Raw genomic sequence first — 20,737 nt, 5'->3', positions numbered from 1 at the left:
AGAAAGCTATTTTCAACTATTTATATTACATAAATATTTCATAGAAGCAGTTTTATCAGAGCTATTAACTACTAACAATTGATATTTTAAAAGTTGTAATTTAGTGAACACTAACATAAATCAGTAACTTAACGAGACTAAAATAGTCTGGATGATGGAGTGTTATCTTATACATCCTATTTGTAAAGACAAGCTTATACTTGTAAATACACATACATGTATAGAATAAACTTCATCTGTAACAAATCAATAAGTAAAACAATAAAAACAAAAATCTATCCACTAAGAGCAATGCCAAGAGTATTTCAGTTTGAACACAGACGTCACAGAAATCGAAACACATTTTTTTAATAAAAATTGAAGAAGCTACGTCAATTTTATCATGGCTTTTGTCAATCTGCTTCTGAAAACCTACATCAAAAATCAGCAGCAGGGGCCAGGGAGAGAGCTCAGCGGCACAGTGCCTGCCTAGCAAGCACAAGGTCCTGAGTTCAATTCCCGATTCCAACAAAAAAGCAGGATAAAAAATCAACAGCAGATGATGAATGTTTTTGAATGTTTGCTAAGATTTTTATGTTAAGGAAATCCACACTAAGATTATAGAATTTGGCCCTGGTCAGTCCTACTTCTTTGAAGCACTGATCATATAACAACCATCCTGACTTACAGAATGTCATATGTATAGATCATCTGTGTAAGATATTTTAAATGTAATCCTGAATAAATGGGACTAGAAAGCTGCCAAAGACCCCCTCAAACCCACACTTTAAAACTGTCAGGCATGGGGCTGGGGATTTAGCTCAGTGGCAAAGCGCCTGCCTGGCAAGCGCAAGGTCGTGAGTTCGGTTCCCGGTACCGGAGAAAAACCAAAAAAAATAAAAAATTTTAAAAAAAATAAAAAATAAAACTGTCAGGCATATTACACATTTTATTTTATATCCAAAGCAACAAGATAAATTTGGTATCAAAATTCACACCTTTATCATTCTTAAAGAGGTTCTATGAAGTCTGGTTTTCAAGTTACAAAACAGCAACAATTACACCATCTCATATACACAAGTATATATCCTACAGAGTGAAAAGCTTCACTTACAGAAAATTTAAGCTTTAATCTTAGAAAAACATTTTATTTTATTCATTACTTCTTTTGCTCACCTTATGGCAGAATTCCCTCAAAATTTAATTAGATGCTAATTAAATTCCCTGAAAATTTAATTAGATGCTAATTAAAATCCCTAATCTTGAACAGTGCCACTAAGTGGTATGGATAAGTACTTAGCTGGCACTATGTTCCACAACAAATTTTAAAATACCTACCTTTTAAACTTTCTCCTTTATATGTGTGTACATGTGTAAGTTTTCAAAATTAAATTTCTCATCCAGGATAAGACAAAAAGTGAGTAAGGTATTCTAAGGGAGTCCTTGTAGATTTTATTGCCTGGTAGTGTAGATGCAATGAGAATGCAGCACAAGGTCATGAAAAAGCCTTGTCTTAAAGACCATGACCTTTTTCTTAAAGCTTTCACTACCAAAATACTGTCTCCCAGTTTGTACAGCATTAAGTTATCTGTCACTGCAACTAAGTTCAAGAAATAGAGAGTAAGGAAAAATATCTTTCAGTAGCTCAGTATCACAGATCAATTCACTAGTTCTCATCAACCTTATAAAGCACAAAAGTACTCTCATTCTGGAGCCTATCTGCTTTTTTCTTGGATATACAACGCTAGCTACTTTGATAATCTGGCTTCCCATACCCCAAATAAAAGCCTGGAAAATGACATGGCAAAGACCACTAGAAGGCGGCACACCATAGGCAGCAAGAATGGTTGGTAGAAGCCCAGGACTGAAATGTGGGTTCTACTGCAGTAGCATCCCTTACCCTGGGGGTTTAGCATCATTGGTATTTCTGTACTTTAGAGCTGTTTTAAATGATTTTATGGTTTTGCTACATCTATACTCTGTACCATAAACTAACAAATTTTCATGAAAGTATCTGAAGTACTTAAAAAATGGTAACTAGGAGCCTGGTAGTTGCAAAAAGAAATAAAAAATTACTAAAAATCAACACAGTACTCACAGTCTGAAATGTGGTTAATAAAGAGAAATAATCTGCTGGATCTCAACTGCCTTTGTATCACTGTCAGTATACAAGAACTTATAGTCATGAGGGAAAGGTTGGGAGTCAAGGTACTATAGAATATATTTAAAATGTTAAGTATAAATTAAAAATAAAAAGATAAACCAGTAAACTTTAGATATCCAGGAAGTTCCTTCCATGTAGTACCTCATTTCCCTATCCTGAATGGACAAAGAAAGTACCATCAAGAGAGTTTCCGGTGAGGCTACGAGTTCAGGATTATATAGTTATCGATTCAGTGATTACTATATAGGTTTTTTTATTGATCCCCAATCTTTTCACAATTCAAAACACTTACATGATCTGGAAACTCGACATAAGAGTTTAGCACTTAACACTTGCGCAGTCTAGGGAGTAAAAAACACTTAGACACATTTCTAAATTTCCCAACATTTGGTTTATGTTGACGTTTGAGATTTCGCCCAGCTTCCATCATGGAAAGTCTTACTGACCCAGGTATCAGACAGATTTTGAAATGCTTGTTTTCCTCAGTTTTCTTGTTTTTCCAGTTTGGTTTTTCCTGGTTTTCACTTAGCACTACAGTGTCTTTCCCTTTAGTCAACCTTGTAATGGTAAAATGTCATTCAGCAACCCACAATTTTAAATTACTCTAACTCAAGGCAAAAGGTGTTAATTTCCTTTCAAAGCTTTGCATTTGGTCTTATAATATCATATAATGATTCAGACCAGTCCACTTAAGACCACTAAAGCATAATTTTCATTACCCACCGTTTTCAAATTAGGATATGTGTACTTGTAAATGGGGGTGAAGAGACACCTCTAAACGGTCCATTCTGCAATTTTATTTTACATCAAAACTCCTTATGCTTCATCCTATTACTTATTCTTAATTTTTCAAAATGTTTCATAGTGATTTTTTTGTCTGTCTCGGTCTACCTATGCATGTCTTACGGACATTGTACATATTTTCTAGATTTGGCTTTAATAGGTGTGAGGTCGACTAAGGTAGCTTACTAACTGCTCAATCTGAGAACCCTAGATTTTAATCTTTTTAAATATATATACATACAGATATATAGATATATGCCTGTGTGTGTCCAGGAACCAGCAGCGCCCACTAGGAGAGCGAGGTGGAAGCCTGGAAGGCTTGAGGCCGGATTGGGGGACCATTTGGGTGGCCCTGGAGAGAAATATTATACCGTCCAGGACGGACGAGGCAGGAGAGGGTGAGGGGGCAGGCCTTGGAAATTTTCCTAAGCTAGCGTGCACGGTTCCTTGGTGTGGGGTTGGGATTGTAGGGTTCGATGAGAAGAGCTCCTTTTTTCGAGGTGACACCTCCGCCTCAGTAGGCGGGGATCAAACGAACAAGGATTTCTTTTTCTGCAACCCAAAAGACCGACATTGCCAACCAAAGAAATAAATGTCTTCGGTATCATCCTCCATCCCTCCAGCACCTTGATATTCACATTACAATAGTAAGCCCTAGCCAAACCCCTTCGGAGTGTGGGACTGAAGGGCCCAGATTTCCCAGGCAGAGGCCAACGGGAAGCAAGGAGAGAGAGCAGCAAGCTAGAGGAGAGGGAGAGGCGGAGGCTTTTTCCTGCTCGGCCCCATCCCCCACCCCGTTGCCCCAGTTCCGGGAAGGTAGCGGGGGCCCGGGGCTGTCAAGGGGCTCCCGAGCCCGGGGATAACGGGTACCCCTCCACCCCGCGCCGCGCCCGCCCGCGCCCCAACCCCGCCCCCGCCCTCCAGGCGGCGAGCAGGAAAGGGGGAGGGGAGCGAACGCCTGACCGCTCCGCCGCCCCCCACGCGCCCGCCGCCCCCAGCCCCGCAGGGCTCCGGGGGTACCTGTCGGCGCCGAAAGGTCGGGGTTTGGGCCCCTCCGAGGGGCCAGGCACGGGATTTTTCCACCACACACAGCACACACCCCCTTTCTATTTACCTCCTTCTTCTTCTCGCCCTTCTCCTTGGTCGCTGTGGCTTCCGTGGCCACGGCGGCCGCTCCCTCCTCCCTAGAGGTGGACGGCCCCGGCTGCTCGTCCTCTAAGAGCACGACTGTGGCGGTCGCATCGGAGGCTGCCACGGTGGCTGCCACTGCAGCGGTGTCCAGCTCCATGGCGTTAGAGCGGGAACGACGAGGGGGACGAGGAGAGGGACAAGGGCTCCCGTGCGGTGGGAGCGGCTGCACTGGCGAGAGCTGGATGGAGCAGGGCTGGGGAATCACTCCGCTTCCAACCCCTTCGCTTGCCCCCCCCCTTTAAATAACCCTCAACCCTGCCCCACTTCCGTCCACCCACCCTACGTCATGGCCTCCCTCCCTCACCCTCCCCCTTTTCCCCACCCCCCCCAATGATCGCGAGACTCCCCTTCCCCACCCAGAGCCTGGCCTGGCCCCGCACGACCAACTGTTGCCTGAGTGTGGGGTGCGGACAGGGGTGGAGGTGGTAACCTGCAGTTTGAGTCCCCCTAAAAACCTTTCCCACAAGCCCCAACAGTGAGCCTGAGCGTCCCCTCGCAGATGTGCACGAAAGGAATCCTCTGTCTGAAATCTGCTCTTTGTACCTCGGGGCGTTCTCCCCTTCTTGCACAAAGAACTTTTACTCGGTTTATAACTGCACCTTGGAAGATTGTTCTGAAGATTTGCAAAGCCCAGAACCTGTCTGGGAACTGGCCTTAAGGAGGTCCCTAAGGGAGTCAGATTGGTGATGCTATTCCCGCCTTCCTAAATTCTGTGGTGAAAGCACTCCTTGAAACTCTTGATTGCAAATACTCGCTTACAAGGTAGAAATTGACTGGGGTTTTGTGTATATTTGTTCTATTTTCCACTCTGGCGCCTCTCAGTCCAGGGGATCAAGGTCAAGGTCTCCACAAAATCCTGAGCAATCTATGGTAGGAACCTAATATTAATGACAATTGAATACCTGTGAGGTTTTTCATTTTTGTTCTATTCGCATCCTCATTGTTTGGTTGTGATTCGCCGCCGGTAATGTGCTTGTTCGTGGAGGTAAAAGCATTTTGTAATGGGTGCAACAGCGTGCGACTGTAATTATTAAATATTGTTCTTCTCATCATTTAATCTGATCTATAATGAGAAGATCTACAATCTAACCTCTAAAATTCAGTCATTACAGGCAAGACATAACAAAACAGACAAAATTTATATCAAACAACCATAAAACATACAGTTTCCAAAATGAAGCAAATACGTTCTAATGTAAAAAGAAGTCCTGACTAATTTCCTTTAGTGTGCCTTCCTAAATTATCAATCTGGAATAAAATATGACTTAGGCAAATAAGATGACACACAGTTGAACCCAGATGTATTTCTTTTTCCTGGGAATAATACCCTAAATTCCTTTTTGTTTTAAAACTGTGAATCCTTAATACGCAAAAACCCTTGTGACATTTTAACCAACATTGGTCTTTAACACCTTAGTGTGAAGAAGTGTCACATCTTTTCCAGAGACTGGTTCTGAACAGATAAAATGAGGCAGAAAAGACACTGGTGTGTGAAAGGGTGAGCGAAGGAAGGACAGGCTGGTAGCACTGGCTTCATTTTGATTTCATCTTCAGTATGTTCTTTGGATTCCTCTCCCCATTGACCATATTTCACATCCATGTACTATCTAATAAGAATAGGATGTGTCCATATAAAAATGGTTCCTATTCCTGGAGCAAAAATAAATTGGATGGAATTAAGCCACTTAACTGATCATTTGATTTGTTTTTGTTTTGTCTTTTTGAGACAGGGTCTCACTATGCAGCTCAGGCTGGTCTTGAACTCACTTTGTAGCCCAGGCTGGCCTCGAACTTGCAACCATCTTCCTGCCTCAGCCTCCTGAGTGCTGGGATTACAGGTATGTGCCACCACACCCAGCAACTGATCGTCTGAATATGATTTTTTTGCTATTAAAATGTGCAGGTATACTAAGGAATGGGATGCAAAATGTGAAGTGTCTTCAAAAAGAAGCTTAGGACTTAGACCTGCTACCCCTTTCCCACCTGCACAGTCTTTTCATTTGAAATAGTCTTTTATTATTCTACCCCATTGGACTTGGAGAACAAAACAAGCTTTTATGCAGAATTTTGATACTATATTTGGGAACTTCAAAACTAATCTCTGTCTTCAGTACCATTTGTCCATTTTAGCAGATTGTAACATTGTAGCGGTTGTCCCATAATTATTTTCAGGTAGCCAACCAAGTCATCAAGGATTCTCTGCTGGAAGAAGTTCAAGAAACACTGAAATAGCAGGATGCTGCAATACATGCATCCACCTAAAGAGAAAGACCTTTTCAGAGAGTGACAATGGAGGATTTCTTTTACACCAAACTGCAGTAAAGGAAAGCAGAATTCTCCTTTCATTGCCTGGGGGCTTCAAAAAAGAAATACTTAAGAAATATTTTTTGTGTATTGATGTGTTCCTGCTTGCAAGGATACTTTGTTACACTGTCCATCTCTTTGCCAAGGTACAGTATTTCAGTTACACCATGAAATAAATTCACTGTTGTTTCAAAACAAAATGATAAGAATTAACAGTTGTTATATTACATATTGTTATCTTCAACGAAGTTGCTCAGATCACCGGATGTAAGAGGGCAAGACTGATCAAACCAATAAAGAGAATAATAAAATTTTTAAAATTTTAAAAAAACATTAGAAATGATACAGAGTTTCACTAGACAAGATGGTAGAAATTCACCAATGGTTGTTATAATTCGTATCGTTTTGTTTTGAAACCCTGTATCGTTTTTATTGTTTTTGCTGTCTTTTGTTTTTGTCTATATTGTTGTTATTTTGCTATTGCTCTTTTTTTATTCTTTAAAATCAAATTTTTAAAAACCAAACAAAAAAATGCACTGTTGTGAGAAAATCTGGGAAACCCACATCCCTTTATCACACCATTTCTGTAAGAACATGTGTTCCAAGTTCCAAAAAATATTAAAAATTGATTTGGGGGACAGAAGTATGTTGGCAATTTTCCATGTGTATATAATGTGATCCCTGCTTGTCAAAATGACATGACCCCAAGTGCTACCAAGTATATGAATATGGCTGCATAGGTTGATGTTTAGTCAATAGACCTTGCCATAGGACTCATGTAAATATTGCCCTTTAGCTTATGGCAGCAGCTGCTATTTACAGAGCATGTACTATCCTTACTTGCAAAATTGCCTAAAATTTGTGATCTGTAGGGTTTGTTCAAGTCACCTCATTTCTAAGCCTACTCAACACCTTGCTCTGTCTCTGCTACTACTTTACCTTAGTATATGTCTTTTCATTTGAAATATTCTTTTATTATTCTACCCCATTGGACTTGGAGAACACAACAAGCTTTTATGCAGAATTTTGAAACTATATTTGGGAACTTCAAAACTAATGTCTGTCTTCAGTACCATTTGTCCATTTTAGCAGATTGTAACATTGTAGTGGTTGTCCCATAATTATTTTCAGGTAGCCAACCTTGTTTGGTATCTAGCAGAAAGCATGTCATAAAGTTTCATATTTTTATAAAGGTCATAAAGGCAAGGTCAAGGGCTTGGCTTTTTATCTTTTACCCTGTATCTAAAACTTATCACTGAAACTAATATGACTTCAAACCACATCGTTACCCCACTGATGTTTAAGAGCTGGTACAAAATATTCTGGTCACAGTATATTGCTTTCAACTACAATACCACTATGCTCATGTGAATAAGCTTTCTGCCGATTTTTCTTAAAAACATTTATGATAGTGACATTTTTGAAAATGATATTTCCTTCGTGCCCTCTATATTAATGAAAAGGTAATGGCTAATAGCTAGTATACCATTTCTTGAGTTCCCAATGTTGTATCAGATACTGTGATAGATTCTGAACATTTGATATTGCTAACGATCCCAATAACTCCATGAAATAAATATTACCCCCATTTTATATATATGAGAAAATGGAAAACTAGGCTAAATAATTCATCTAAGATTTCACAGCTAGTTAGGGACAGAAGCCAGATTCAAATCCCAGACTGTCTGGCTCACAATCTCATCTCTCCACTTCATCTTTATCAAGTTCCCTGTTCTTCACAGAGCTTCCACCTTCCTTGACAGTAGAAATCATAATGAGAGAACTCCTGAAAAAATATTTCTGCCATCTGTCTCCACGGTGTTCCCTTTTCAGTAAATTCTCAGAAGAGTAGTGGTTCTTAAGGCAGTTAATGCAGAGATGATGAAATCTTAATAGAAACAACTTAAATGTCCAAGAAGAAGGGATTGGCAAAACACTAACTCACATATTCATGGATGGACTACTACACAAGCATTAAAAATGATTATATAAGTAGATACCTAATGACACATATATATGCTCCAAATTATATTGCTAAGTGAAAAGGCATAAAAATAAGAATGACCCCATTTTTGCAAGAGCTAAAAGAAACTATTTACATAAATATATTTCCACAAAAGAAAAAGCCTGAAAAGATCTGCTCCAAATGTTACCAGTAGATACAGCAAGATGATAGGATTTTGAGTGACATTTTCACTTTTGCTTTTCCATTACATCATTTCCCTCAAAGAATGTGTTTCCTTATATAATAAATAAAATTTTAAAAGATTAATGGTAAAACATTTCTCAAAGCTAGACAAATTGAAGTAATATCTAACAGAAGTATCAGCTAATAGAATGTGTCAAAAAAGGAAAAGAACATTACAGTGAAGAGAAAAGGAAGTGGTAATATGTGTAATGTAACAGAAGCAATACAAAATATTTGATTGTCTACAGTAATGTTACCTGGTTGATGAACTGTTTCTAACTATTATCATTTCAAGCTGTATATATAAGGATTTTCTACTTTAAAAAATTATCTTATGAAAATCAGCTTAGGAAAAAGATCCAGATGATTTTTTAAGTGCTCCCAACCCCAAAATTCTACCCACCCATACAACCCTAAAATAATAAGCACATGCTAAATAATATAAATTAAGTTTTCTAAAGGTATAAAGTTATCCATGGTGACAGTTAATAGTGGTGGAATAGCAGTCATTATCAGCTTCAGTATAGAGTCAGAAAGACTTGAAATTTAAATTCTACCAACTTACATAAATTTTCTAGCCTTTAGACTGCATCTGTAAAATGGATATAATAATACCTAACTCAAAGGGCTTTATGTATTCAATGTAAATACATATATATGTATTTAATTTAAGTACACATATATATTTAATGTAAGTATATGTATATGTGTGTGTGTGTGTATACATATACTTAGTATGGTCTTGGCATGTAACGTACTCAGTGGATGGTAGTTAGCAAAAAGTACAAACCAAGGTGATGCTATGATCTTTAGTTTGAGCCAATGAAAAGGCCACGATGTGAAAAAGTGAGTACAGGAAATCAGTCCTAAACTAAAGTGGGAATAGGTAGAACAGTTGTTTTCCAAGGTAATTCACTCTGCTTATTATCATTTATTAGTGTCAGCAATTTGGTGCAATTTCACTTCCCTAAGGGGAAGTTGTGAAGAAAGGCAGTACACAAGAGAGAGGTGGAGGACATTTTTCATATTGTGCCTCCCTGAAGGCAGGGACCATATATGATTCATCTTTGTTAAGATGAGGCAGGAGAGAAAGGGTCCAGGCACTGGCTGTTTAGCTACATCAGGTCCTTCAGCTTCTACATGTGCTCTGTGGTTTCCCCCATTTTTCTCCTTCTATCTCGCCATTTGTGTCCATTTTTGCTAGATTACACATGCAGAAGAATACATCTTTTTAAACTCTTCAGGCCTCGTCTCTGAATAGTTTCCATTATTTATAATCAGTTTGAAATATGGTTTGAGCTCAAGTTAAATGTTTTTTACCTAATTGAAGCCTCCTTTCTGTTAGTGTTGCTATTTATAATCACAAGTTGCTACAAACGTCTGTCTTGGTTTTCTGGCTGCTCTCCTATAAGCCATGCATTTAACTACCCATAGTCCTGCTCCTTACTCCCGTTGCACGATCGTTTCAGGTTTGGTAATTCAGTTCCCCAGTGACTTCAGGTTGTTGTAGGTCTCCATCATCGTGTCCCTTACACACTGTCCTCCAATTATCACCCAGGCTTTGTCACTCCTCCCAGGTGAAGTTCATAGCCATAATCTCAAATGATACTCATCACAGAAATGAATTTATTTTCTGTAGTCTTGGGAATATGTAAAGCCCTCTGGAATTACAACTTCATTGAAATTTGAAATTCTTATAATAAAATATTGGGTAGAGTGAATGTCTCAGTGGTACACAAACTAACCTAGCATACACAAGGCCCTGGTTTTGAGCCCCTGCATTGCCAAAACAAAAGTAAAATGAAATATTATTTTGGGGGTTTTTTCTCAACAAGTTAAAAATGTAAAACCACTCTTAAATCAATGGGCTTGAAGCTGTGTTTGCAGACCCCTGCATAGAAGAGACTCACTGAAGGAAGACATAGCAAACACAAATGGGAAAACCAAGACATAACAAAGTAAAGGTGTTTAATCAGGAAATGCAAGTTAAAATCATAATGGGATACTACTACACATCCACTAGAATGGTTAAAATTCTTAAAGACATATAATGACAAGAGCCGATGAAGATAGGGAGCAATGGGAGCTCTCATAAATTGTGCAACTACTTTAAAAGTCAGTTTGGCAGTAGTGTTTATTAGAGCTATGGTAGAAACACACATATATGCCACCCTGACTCTCCTTCAAGAAAGTACACTCTTTCCAGATATGTATGGAAGTTACAGTCTGCAGACAGCCTTCAGTGGAAAGCTGGTTGGCCCAAGGTCACATTTCCTAAGGTGAAGGAATGAGGCAGGGATGAAAAAGACCATTATAGCCTGACACAGAACACATGCAGTGCTTTACTTGTCCCAATGTTTGGCTCAAGTTTCCTCATAATTGTGTTACAGTTCATTTTTCCCATCCAACCCTACTTCCTCTGTCTTTTTTCCACAGGCATTGATCCCAAATAAACATCTTGCAGCCCACACATCACTCAGCTTTTGCTTTTGTGACACAGCCCAACTTTTGACACTGTTGATGCAGTAATCCCACTAAGATAATACACCCTGAAGAAAGACATTCATATGTCCACCAAAAACCATGTACAAGAATGTACTTAGCAGCTTTTGCTTGTGCTAGCCAACTACTGGAAACCACCTAATGTCTATCAACAGGAGAATGAATGAACTGTGATATATTTACAACATGGGATATTATACATCAATGGAAATGAACGAAATGTATATACAATTACGTGCATGGCATAATATTTGTACAAAATAAACAAAATATAAAAGACCATATACTATGTGATGCCAAACAGACTAATACGTTTAGTCTACATTCATAAATGATAAAGCAAAACAGAAAAACAAGGAAATGATTATCACAAAAGTCAAGACAGTGGTCATATCTGAATTGATATTAAAAAGTCAAGATAATGGTTATGACCTGGGGTGATTTTTTTTTTTAAATTTTGAGAGGTCTTAGGGATAGAACTCAGGGCCTCAGCACATGCTAGACAAGCACTCTATCATTGATCTTTACCCCCAGCCCCAAACTTCAAAATTTTGAATGACCAGTATGGCACAAACCTTGACCAATCCACACAGAAGCTTGTATACCTCACCAGAGAATGTTAGCTCATACTAACCCCTGTTTCATTCTGAATGTGGGAAGGAGTAATCAGATAAAGATACCACCTTTGGGAGTATCTTCCAAAGTGCTAACAGTGTTTAATTTCTTGACTCGGTAGAAGTTACATGAGTATTCACCTTGCAACTATTTGTTAAACTATAGATATATATTTCATGCACATTAGAGGAAGGAAAAATAGATATACTGTAAAAAAATATAAGCAAATGTTTTATAAACATTTACTTTAAAAAGTGTGACTCTAGCTGAGATGTTTGGCTGGGTGCAGATAAGAATGATCACAGCTCATCATGTTTTTATTCATTCTGTAACAATACGATACAAAACAGACCTTGAGAAGTTCCAAGTCCTTCCAATAAGAGGTACAGAGGCTCACTGTTTTCAGAACAGGGAGAATTCCTTTCCAGCTGAGAGGTGACAGGATAAAATCTTCCCAGTAGAAGAAGCAATTGAGGTGAGTATTTAAGAATGGAGGATTCCATCAGGTTCTGTTGAAGAAGAGATTGGGAAAAGCCATAGCATTAACACCAAGATAAGGATAAGAATAAACAGCATGTGGTCAAGAAATTAGTCAAACTGATTAGCATAACATTTCCAATTTTGCTTTGATGTAAAACACTAAGCCAATCATTATTTTCTGCAAGGGGTAGTTATATATTCCACAGTTATCGATGGAAATGCTCCTGTGCTAGGAGCTAAGCACTAGGAATACCTCCATTCAACAAAACAGACTAGACTCTGCACTTTACATTGCCTGAATTTGGCCTTAATTTCTTTCTAGAGGCAACATTGTTGCTGAGAGCAACACTCTAGCCTCACCCACATCACATTCAGTCAATTCAATGTTTTGGGCTCTTTTCGGTAATTCACTTTTAAATTCAGTGAGACTTAGGATTCACCCCATCCGTCTTTCATGGCCCTCATGTTGACTTCGAACCCTAGAGTTTATGAAAGATTGAAACAACTTTAGCTCTTGATAGAGCCCAAACTGGCCCCGCCTAAGATTTACAGTCACGCATCCACACTTCCCCATTAAAGTGACTGACTCCCCATCAGGCCTCTTTTGTTATGGTCCCTACTTCCTAACACAGCTTCATCTCATCATGACCACAAGATGCTGACTTCCGCATTTCTTCCTCTCCTTTGTGCCTGTGTATCACTTCTGAGATTCTTTTCTGTTGGAGGTGGAGGGATGGGGTGAGGACTATAACATGTCTTGATCAGAAGGGACTCTTCCCAAATCTTTATGTCTTGCACCTTGGGCTGAGACTTTAAAAAGTAACCTAAAAACCAAAACCATGCTCTTGCTTTCCTTTCTGACACCTGCATGGGAGGAGAGACCAGCCTAAGTTTCACTGCCTACATCCAGAAGTGTCACAAGGATGAAGGTGGAGGGGCACTGAAGCAATCTTGATAGATTATCTCATGATAACCACTGCAATGTAGATTAAATGTTACTAGACAAGCTGCAAGAAGCATGCACAAATGGGCAAAAACTGCTTTCTGGATCTGATATTTGGAATTGCATTTTGTGTTTTAAAAACATCAATTTACTTTTAAAATTTTTGTGCATTGTTTCTTTATTTTGTATCAGTACATGCTTACAATACATAATGATTACATTCTTCACAGGGAGTTGGCACATGTGCAAAACACTTCTTAATTATTTTTTAATCACCTTCCCCTCCCCCCTTTCCTTTTGCAAAAGATCTCTCTATCCATATTCTATTATCTTTTTTTTATTTTGCTCTTTATTTATATTTTGAATTGCTCACATAAGAGAAACCATGTGATATTTAATCTGTGTCTGATTTATTTCACTTAAAATTATCGTCTCCATGTGCACCCATTTTCCTACAAATGACTTGAGTTTATCCTTCTTTATAGCAGAGTAGTACTTCATTGTATATAAATATCACATTTTCTTTATCCATTCATCTGTTCAAGGACAGATAAGCCACTTGCAACATTTAACTATTACAAGTTGTGCTGCTCTAAACATGGATATAAGTGTATCACTGTAATATGATGTCTTTAAGTCTTTTGGGGAGATACCTAGAAGGGTATTACTTGGATCAAATGGAACATCTATTTTTAGTTTTCTGAGAAATCTCCATATCAATTACCACAGTGATTTTAACAACAATATAGAAGTGTTCTTCTTCCCTTCCAGCCTCACCAGCATTTCTTATTATTTGATGTCTTGATGAAACCCATTCTTTCTGGAGTAAGATAGAATCTCAGTGTTGTTTTCATAAGCATTTCTCTAATGGCCAGAGACGATGAACATTTGTTCATGTATGTATTGGCTTTTTGTACTTCTGAGAAGTATCTATTCATTTCAGTTGCCTATTTTTTCATTGGGTCTTGTATTTGGGGTAGTCTAATTTTTTTGAATTTCTTTATAAATTCTAGATATTGGTCCTTTATTCAAGGAATAGCTGGCAAAAATCTTTTCCCATTCTGTACATTGTCTTTTCATTCTGTTGGTTGTTTCCTTTGCTGTACAGAAGCTTAATTTAGCATGATTCCAATTGTTGATTCTTGGTGTTATTTCTTTTGTGATTGGGTTCTGTTCAGATAGTTCTTGCCTATGCCTCTATCTTCAAGAGGCTTAACTATTTTATACATTTAGATCTTTGATCCATTTTGATTTTGTGCTTTGTCTCTAAGTGATGAGAATAGAGTACTCATCATTTTACTTTTCAAATGTGGATAATTTTATTCCCAATAATTGAGAAACCAAATTGAATTTAGCCATAGTTCTACTTTCTCTTTCAGGGTTTCCAAAGTACTTGAGAACTTTTTATGTGCTATATAAGAATTTTGATCAGATTCATGCAGCATTTGGGTCTGATGAGTTTCATCTTGAGAATGTGTATAATTTTTATGTTCCGTATTTCAACATTAGCCTGTCTCTATTCTTTGAGGATATAAAACAGCTTATGATCTTTTTGTAATTTAACATTCTATTAAAAATCAAAACCAAGAGGGCAAGCTAATGGGGTTCAGCTGGATGATCAACTGAAGACTTGAATCTTGAAAACAACATCAGACTTCCACTAACTGCTGCACCTGTTCAATTCCAAAAGGAATGATCCCTAGAGTATAAAGTTGGTAAAGAGTAATTTTAGGAGATAATTCTGGGAAGATGAATTCTGGACAGATCCTTGGAGCCTTAAATACCAAGCTGACTCTATGTTTTTTCAATTCAGCATTTCCATTTTCAGAGAGAGAGAGGCAGGTAGTCCTGACAATGCCTGACATGGCTATGGGATTCACTAAGTAGAAAGGAGAGCCTAGATGACGAAAATGCCATGGAGTGGATGGTGAAAGAAACTAAGACCCTAGTTAGGGTGGGAAAATAATGGCAATGGGAAGGTGAGACTTAAAAGGGGAGAAGAGGGGTCCAGATGGCACAGTATGCTAAAAGAAGCCAGGTTCTACTGCCTGCTGGACCTGTCACTATCTCACCAAAAGTGTAGGTAATAGTCTGTGACCCCAGCTAATGGGCCTTTCTCACACCAAATTCTGTAAAGAATGAAAATAGAAACACACAAACAGAAATACATCACAGGTATGTAAAACAGAAATATGTAAATAAAATTTAGCTCTTCTTTATGTTGCTCTGCATGAAAAGCAATACAAATGTTGGATTTGTGTATATGCAAAGCAAGTCTTTTCAACTAGTGGTGATTTAAAAATCAATGAATCATTTATGTCTCTGCTGGGCCTGTCTTTCAGCTTCTGGCTGCTGACTCACCTACTCGAAATCTTCTTTCCCAGCCTCATCTGTGTCAGGCAGACCTGTTTCTGTCTTTACAGGCCTAAGCACTCTCGCTTGTGAAGGTTTTAGCTAGCATAATATTAAATATATTAAAATGCATCCACATCCTGCATTAAACATTTATATTTTTACTATAAATTTTTAAAAGCTTTTGTAATTTTGCTTTAGAAATAATTTATGCATGACTAATTTAATTTAGAATGGCTGTGATTTCTCCATAATAATTATGGAGACATGGAAAGTGGGAATGTTCAGCATAAAAATTATTTTCAAATATAATAGGTTTTAGTACTCGAGGTTAGGTCGGCAGTGGAGCACTTGCCTAGTATGTCTCAGGCCTTGCGTTTAATCCTCAGCACTGCAGAAAGAAACAAACATAAAGGTGTAAATAAATAAACAATGGATGAACTTGATATAACATCCTATTTTGTAGCCATTTAATTAAATTGCTGTTTTAAACTTGGATTTTCTTTTAGTATTTTATAACCTTGAGACCTTAAAGCACCCCCCTTTCTCTGCTTTTAAAAAATTATTAGTATATGTATGCAGTACATAATGATTACATGCATCATGGGACTTGATACATGTACATAACACATCTCAATTCTTTTTGTGTGTATGGATTCTGTTGTGTTGTGTTGTACTGTTTTGTTTTGCAGTTCTGGGTATCAAATCTAGGGCCTTTGTGCGTAAGCACATCCCCAGCCCACAGTCTCAATTTTTAATTTCATCTCTGAAAATCCTGTAATTTCTAGATATTAGTGATAGTTGTCCAGTGAATAAAAGAAAGACACTGAGGACCCACTTAATCACATATTGGGGTGGTGAAGGTGGTTAAGATTTGTGTTTTCTTGGAGCTAAAATTTCATTTATTTCCATTTTGTTTGCTAATCATTTCACTCTTCACATTGGATGTCTTTTTTGTGCAATCATCATTTCCTGTTTGAGAGATCTCAGTTTTCACTGTCCTTACCTCAATATGTTTATTTCCACACAATCTTTTATTATAACCAAAAAAAAAAAAAAAGTAAAATGGCCAGGGATATAGCTCAGCGGCTAAGCGCCTGCCTGGCAAGCTCGAGGTCCTGCATTCAATTCCTGGTACAAAAAAAACAAAAGTAAAAAAATACCCATTATATGCCAGCCACTATGTATAGGTGCTGGAGATTTCACACACTTGGAGGAAAAAGTATCTTGCCTTTTCTCTAAAGGTAATTTTCTCCACCTTCACTTCCTTGTTCTTCCCAATTACTAAAGGGTTTTGCTTGCACTTTGCTACCTCTCTCTTCTAGCAACTTGAACCATTCGCTCTCCTGGCCCCTTCACCTTACTTTAAAGTAGCTTCAGGCTTTGTGGGAAACCTTTGCTTGACCCTTCTAATTTAATTAAAATTGTATCATGCTGCTCTTTGTCTGATTAAAGATCACTTCTTTAATATGTGATTTCTCGCCTCCATCTCCTCATGATAGCGCCTGCCTCATTCCCTGTAATCGTGTTCCTCTCCTGAGCACTTACTGAAACCACAATTTGGCAGTCTCCTGTCCTCCACAAATCTAAAGAAAGTCTTTTGAGCCTCAATTTCTTTGACCTATTTTCAGCATTTGACACTGCTAACCTTCCCTTACAGATTATTATTTTGTTTCATTTTCACTCGTTGCAAATGATTTCCAATGCAGAAAAGCATATGGAATAAAATAACCAGTATACAAGCCCCTTCCAGTTCTACCAAGTCTTGCAAATTAACATCCAGGTTGTTTTTAAAAGGAATGAGCATTCTAAACATGTTAGTATTTCCTGTAGTATATGCTTCTCTAGTCTCAGTCTTCTCCCTCTCTTAAATTTGTTGTTAGTGCTCCTTAATGTTTTCTATAGTATTCTACGTGTCTACTGTATGTAATCAGGAACTACAGATGATATTTTCAGACTTTAAGTGAAGACAGTATATGTTTTATATTTGTTTTTGCTCGTAATTATATTTATGCAATTTAACTGCTATTCCATGCACTACAGCCCTAATTCATTCATTTTTAATTATTTTTTCCATTTTTTGATAGTGCTGGAGATTAAATCCAGGGCCTCATGCATGCCATGCAAACACTCTAATGCTGAGCTATACTCCCAGCCCTCACTTGAAGTACAAAACAGTACCATATTTAATTTAATGAATATTATGATTATGCATTCACTTACCAACTGACATTTAATTTGCTTCCAGCTTTTGAGATTACAGATAATGTGGCAATGGACATTATTCATCTCTTTAATACAAAGGGTCTATACCTAGGTACTGAATCTATGAGTTGAAGGGTCCTGTATTCTCAACTTTGTTAGACATTGTCAAACTGACCTTCATAACAATATTACCAACTTGTCTTCCTTATTGCAGTAGGTCAGAGTTCTATCTGTTGTACATCCTCAACACACTTGATATTCTCTGACTTTAAAAATTTTTTGCCAAACCAGTGGTTGTGAAGTAATATGTCATGGTTTTTTTTTTTTAATTTCCTTGAATAGTAATAAAGTTAGGCATCCTTGCAGGTCTTTATTGACCCTTTGAGTTTCATTGGCTATAAATTGATTATTCATGTATTTTGTCAATTTTTCTACTAGGTTTCTTTCTTTTTCTTATTCATAGGAGTTGTTTCACATCCTGGATACTAATTAATTTATTCAGTCATTCCTTTAATCAATATTTTTCTAACATCTACTTTGTTCCAGTAGTGGTTCTAGGCACTAAGAACACAGTACTGAACAAAACAGATAACATGCTTACCCTCGTGGAATTTACACTGTAGTAGGGAAAGCACAAATAAGCTTGAGACAGAACAGAGCATAGTTGAGCCAGTTGTGGTGGCACATGCCTGTAATCCCAGCACTCAGCCTGAGGCAGGAGGATAGCCATGATTTCCAGGCCAGCTTGGGCTACATAGTGAACTCAAGACCAGCCTGAACTACACAGGGAGACCCTGTCTCAAAGAGAGAGAGAGAGAGAGAGAGGACAGACCATAGTGATAAATCCTATGAAGAAAAATAAACAGGAAAGAGGGATAAGGAGCATGTGGGAGTGAAAAAGGGAATTACTGACTTAAAATTTTAAATAAACTAACGTAGGTAGGTCTCACAGACAAAGTGAGATTTATGCAGAGACCTGAAGGAGGTGAGAGTGCAGGCAAAGTAAACAGCAAGTGCAAAGGGCCTGAGGCAAAACTGTATCTGACAAATCCAAAGAAAAACAAGAAGCCAGTGAAATGTAGCAGAGCAAGTTGGAAAGAACAGTAGGAGAGGAAGTCAGAAAGATAATGACAGCTAGAAGTATAGGACTTCATAGATTATCCTTTGTTCAGTATATGCAGTGAAAAAGTCTTCTTCCACTCTATGGCTTGTCTTCTAACTTGCTTATATTGTGAAGTACATACATTTCAAAATTTGAGGTAACTTTTGGTATCATTCTTATTCCCTATTTCAAAATAATACAAATATTCTTTTTTTCTTTTTTGGTGCTTGTTTATGCTAAACATGTGCTATATCACTGAGCTACACCCCAGGTTTCTCTTCTCTCATTTACTTCTGGAAATTGAAATGTTTTGCTTTTCACTTAGATCTTTAATCCACATAGAATTGATTTTCCCTCTATGGTGTGAGGTAAGGATCTAATTTAATAATTTTCTGTGTGGAAAATCGATAGTCCCATTACCATTTACTGAATAACCCATCCTTTCAATGATTTGAAATGTCATATATGCTGAACATCAGGTTTCCAAATATGTGTACTGGGGAAAAGAGTGTTTTGAAGCTTTGTGTTCTGTTCCATTGGTTTCTCTTATCTCCACACTACACTACGCTGTTTTTATAGATTTAAAATCAGTCCTGATTTCCAGACCAGTGTAGATTCTGGCTCAAATGAATAACACAATTAAAACATTACTTTGTGAAGAATACTTTTTGTGTCTGTCAACAGAATAAAAAAAGTCAGAGGAAAGATTAAAGACAATGAGATGGGGGTAGGTAATTCAAGACATCACAAGGGCTTGCAATAAAGTGGTAGAAGTGTGAAGGGAAATAAAAAGAATTGAAAAGCTATTCCAAGGAGAATATTAACAAGACTTGTTGACTGATTGGATACAGAGATTAGTAGAGGGAAATAAACATGTGATTTTGAGGTTTCAAGGCTGGGTGGCTGTGTAAAATGATGAGTTTAGTTTTGACAGAATATATGAGGTAGGATGCCTGTGTCAGGAATATATATTTGGGCTTTGCTTACTTAAAGGTGACCTGGAAGGAATGTAAAGGAGGAGCAAAGGCCTGAGCTTTTGGAAATTTTCCAGTGTAAGGTATGGAAGGAAAAGGAAAGGAAGAACACTGAGAAAATAACCAACAGGGTGCAACCTAACCTTGATAAGGATCTTTTAACTGGATGGTGTGAGTTCTATTGGCCCAATACGTTTGAGTTCCCTCACAGGTATGACTGTGTTTTGTTTCGGTGGCAACTGTCAGTGTCCGAAGAATTCTGGAACTTTGCTACGTCACAAAGTAGCATTTAAAATGTATTCCTTAGCTCCATGTGTAAGCAATGTATTGTCTCACTAGTGTAAGAACCTGAAAGAGTGAATACAAATTAGGAGGCATGATAGACATTGTGAAACGAAAGGAAAATGATCAAAAGTAAAAAGCAACTGGGATGAGGGCAAAGAGAAGGGAAAGAAGGGGAAAGTATGTATGTATGTATATACAGGATAGCTAACATAGTTGTACTACTGACTTCTATCACTTTACTGAAAGGAACAGTTAATGATTAATTATTTGATCAATCTTGCATGTCTCTATTTGTTTTCCTGAGAAACCACTCTGAAGATATCAATACGTCATACAACAACCATTGTTAATTTCCTACCGCTTTGTCTGTAATTCAGTATTGCTTGCATTGTTCTTATGCTATTTTGTAAATGGATGTCTGTTTCTTAAAAAAAAGAACGCCAAAAGACCAGTCAATACAAAAGAAGTATTTACAAAGAACAAAAGAAAAGAAAAGAAAAGAAAAGAAAAGAAAAGAAAAGAAAAGAAAAGAAAAGAAAAGAAAAGAAAAGAAAAGAAAAAAGAAAATGCATTCCTTGCTGGACAGGATAGAGACACCCGCAGTCACAGGTTTCTCGCTGCAGTTCCCCAAGTTGGCCGCAGAGGGCGGAATCTGCGGCGGCCTGGAAAA

General features: G+C 37.9%; 1 protein-coding gene across 5 annotated transcripts in view; it reads right to left on the bottom strand.

The window, feature by feature from the left end:
• Smarca1 (SWI/SNF related, matrix associated, actin dependent regulator of chromatin, subfamily a, member 1) overlaps nucleotides 1-4,377 on the bottom strand; it is a 74,126-nt gene extending 69,749 nt beyond the window's left edge. For all 5 annotated transcript variants that reach the window (XM_005401264.2, XM_005401270.2, XM_005401265.2 and 2 more), the window contains exon 1: nucleotides 4,041-4,377. In XM_005401264.2, coding sequence (XP_005401321.1) covers nucleotides 4,041-4,214 — 174 coding nt within the window. In that variant the 5' untranslated portion in view covers nucleotides 4,215-4,377. The remainder of the gene's footprint in view (nucleotides 1-4,040) is intronic.
• Between the last annotated feature and the right edge of the window lie 16,360 nt (nucleotides 4,378-20,737).

The sequence above is a fragment of the Chinchilla lanigera genome, unplaced genomic scaffold, assembly GCF_000276665.1.
Source record: "Chinchilla lanigera isolate Chin_1 unplaced genomic scaffold, ChiLan1.0 scaffold00072, whole genome shotgun sequence".
Taxonomy (NCBI): Eukaryota; Metazoa; Chordata; class Mammalia; order Rodentia; family Chinchillidae; genus Chinchilla; species Chinchilla lanigera.
The sequence above is the reverse complement of the archived record's forward strand: the minus strand, read 5'-3'. Positions and strand labels throughout refer to the sequence as shown.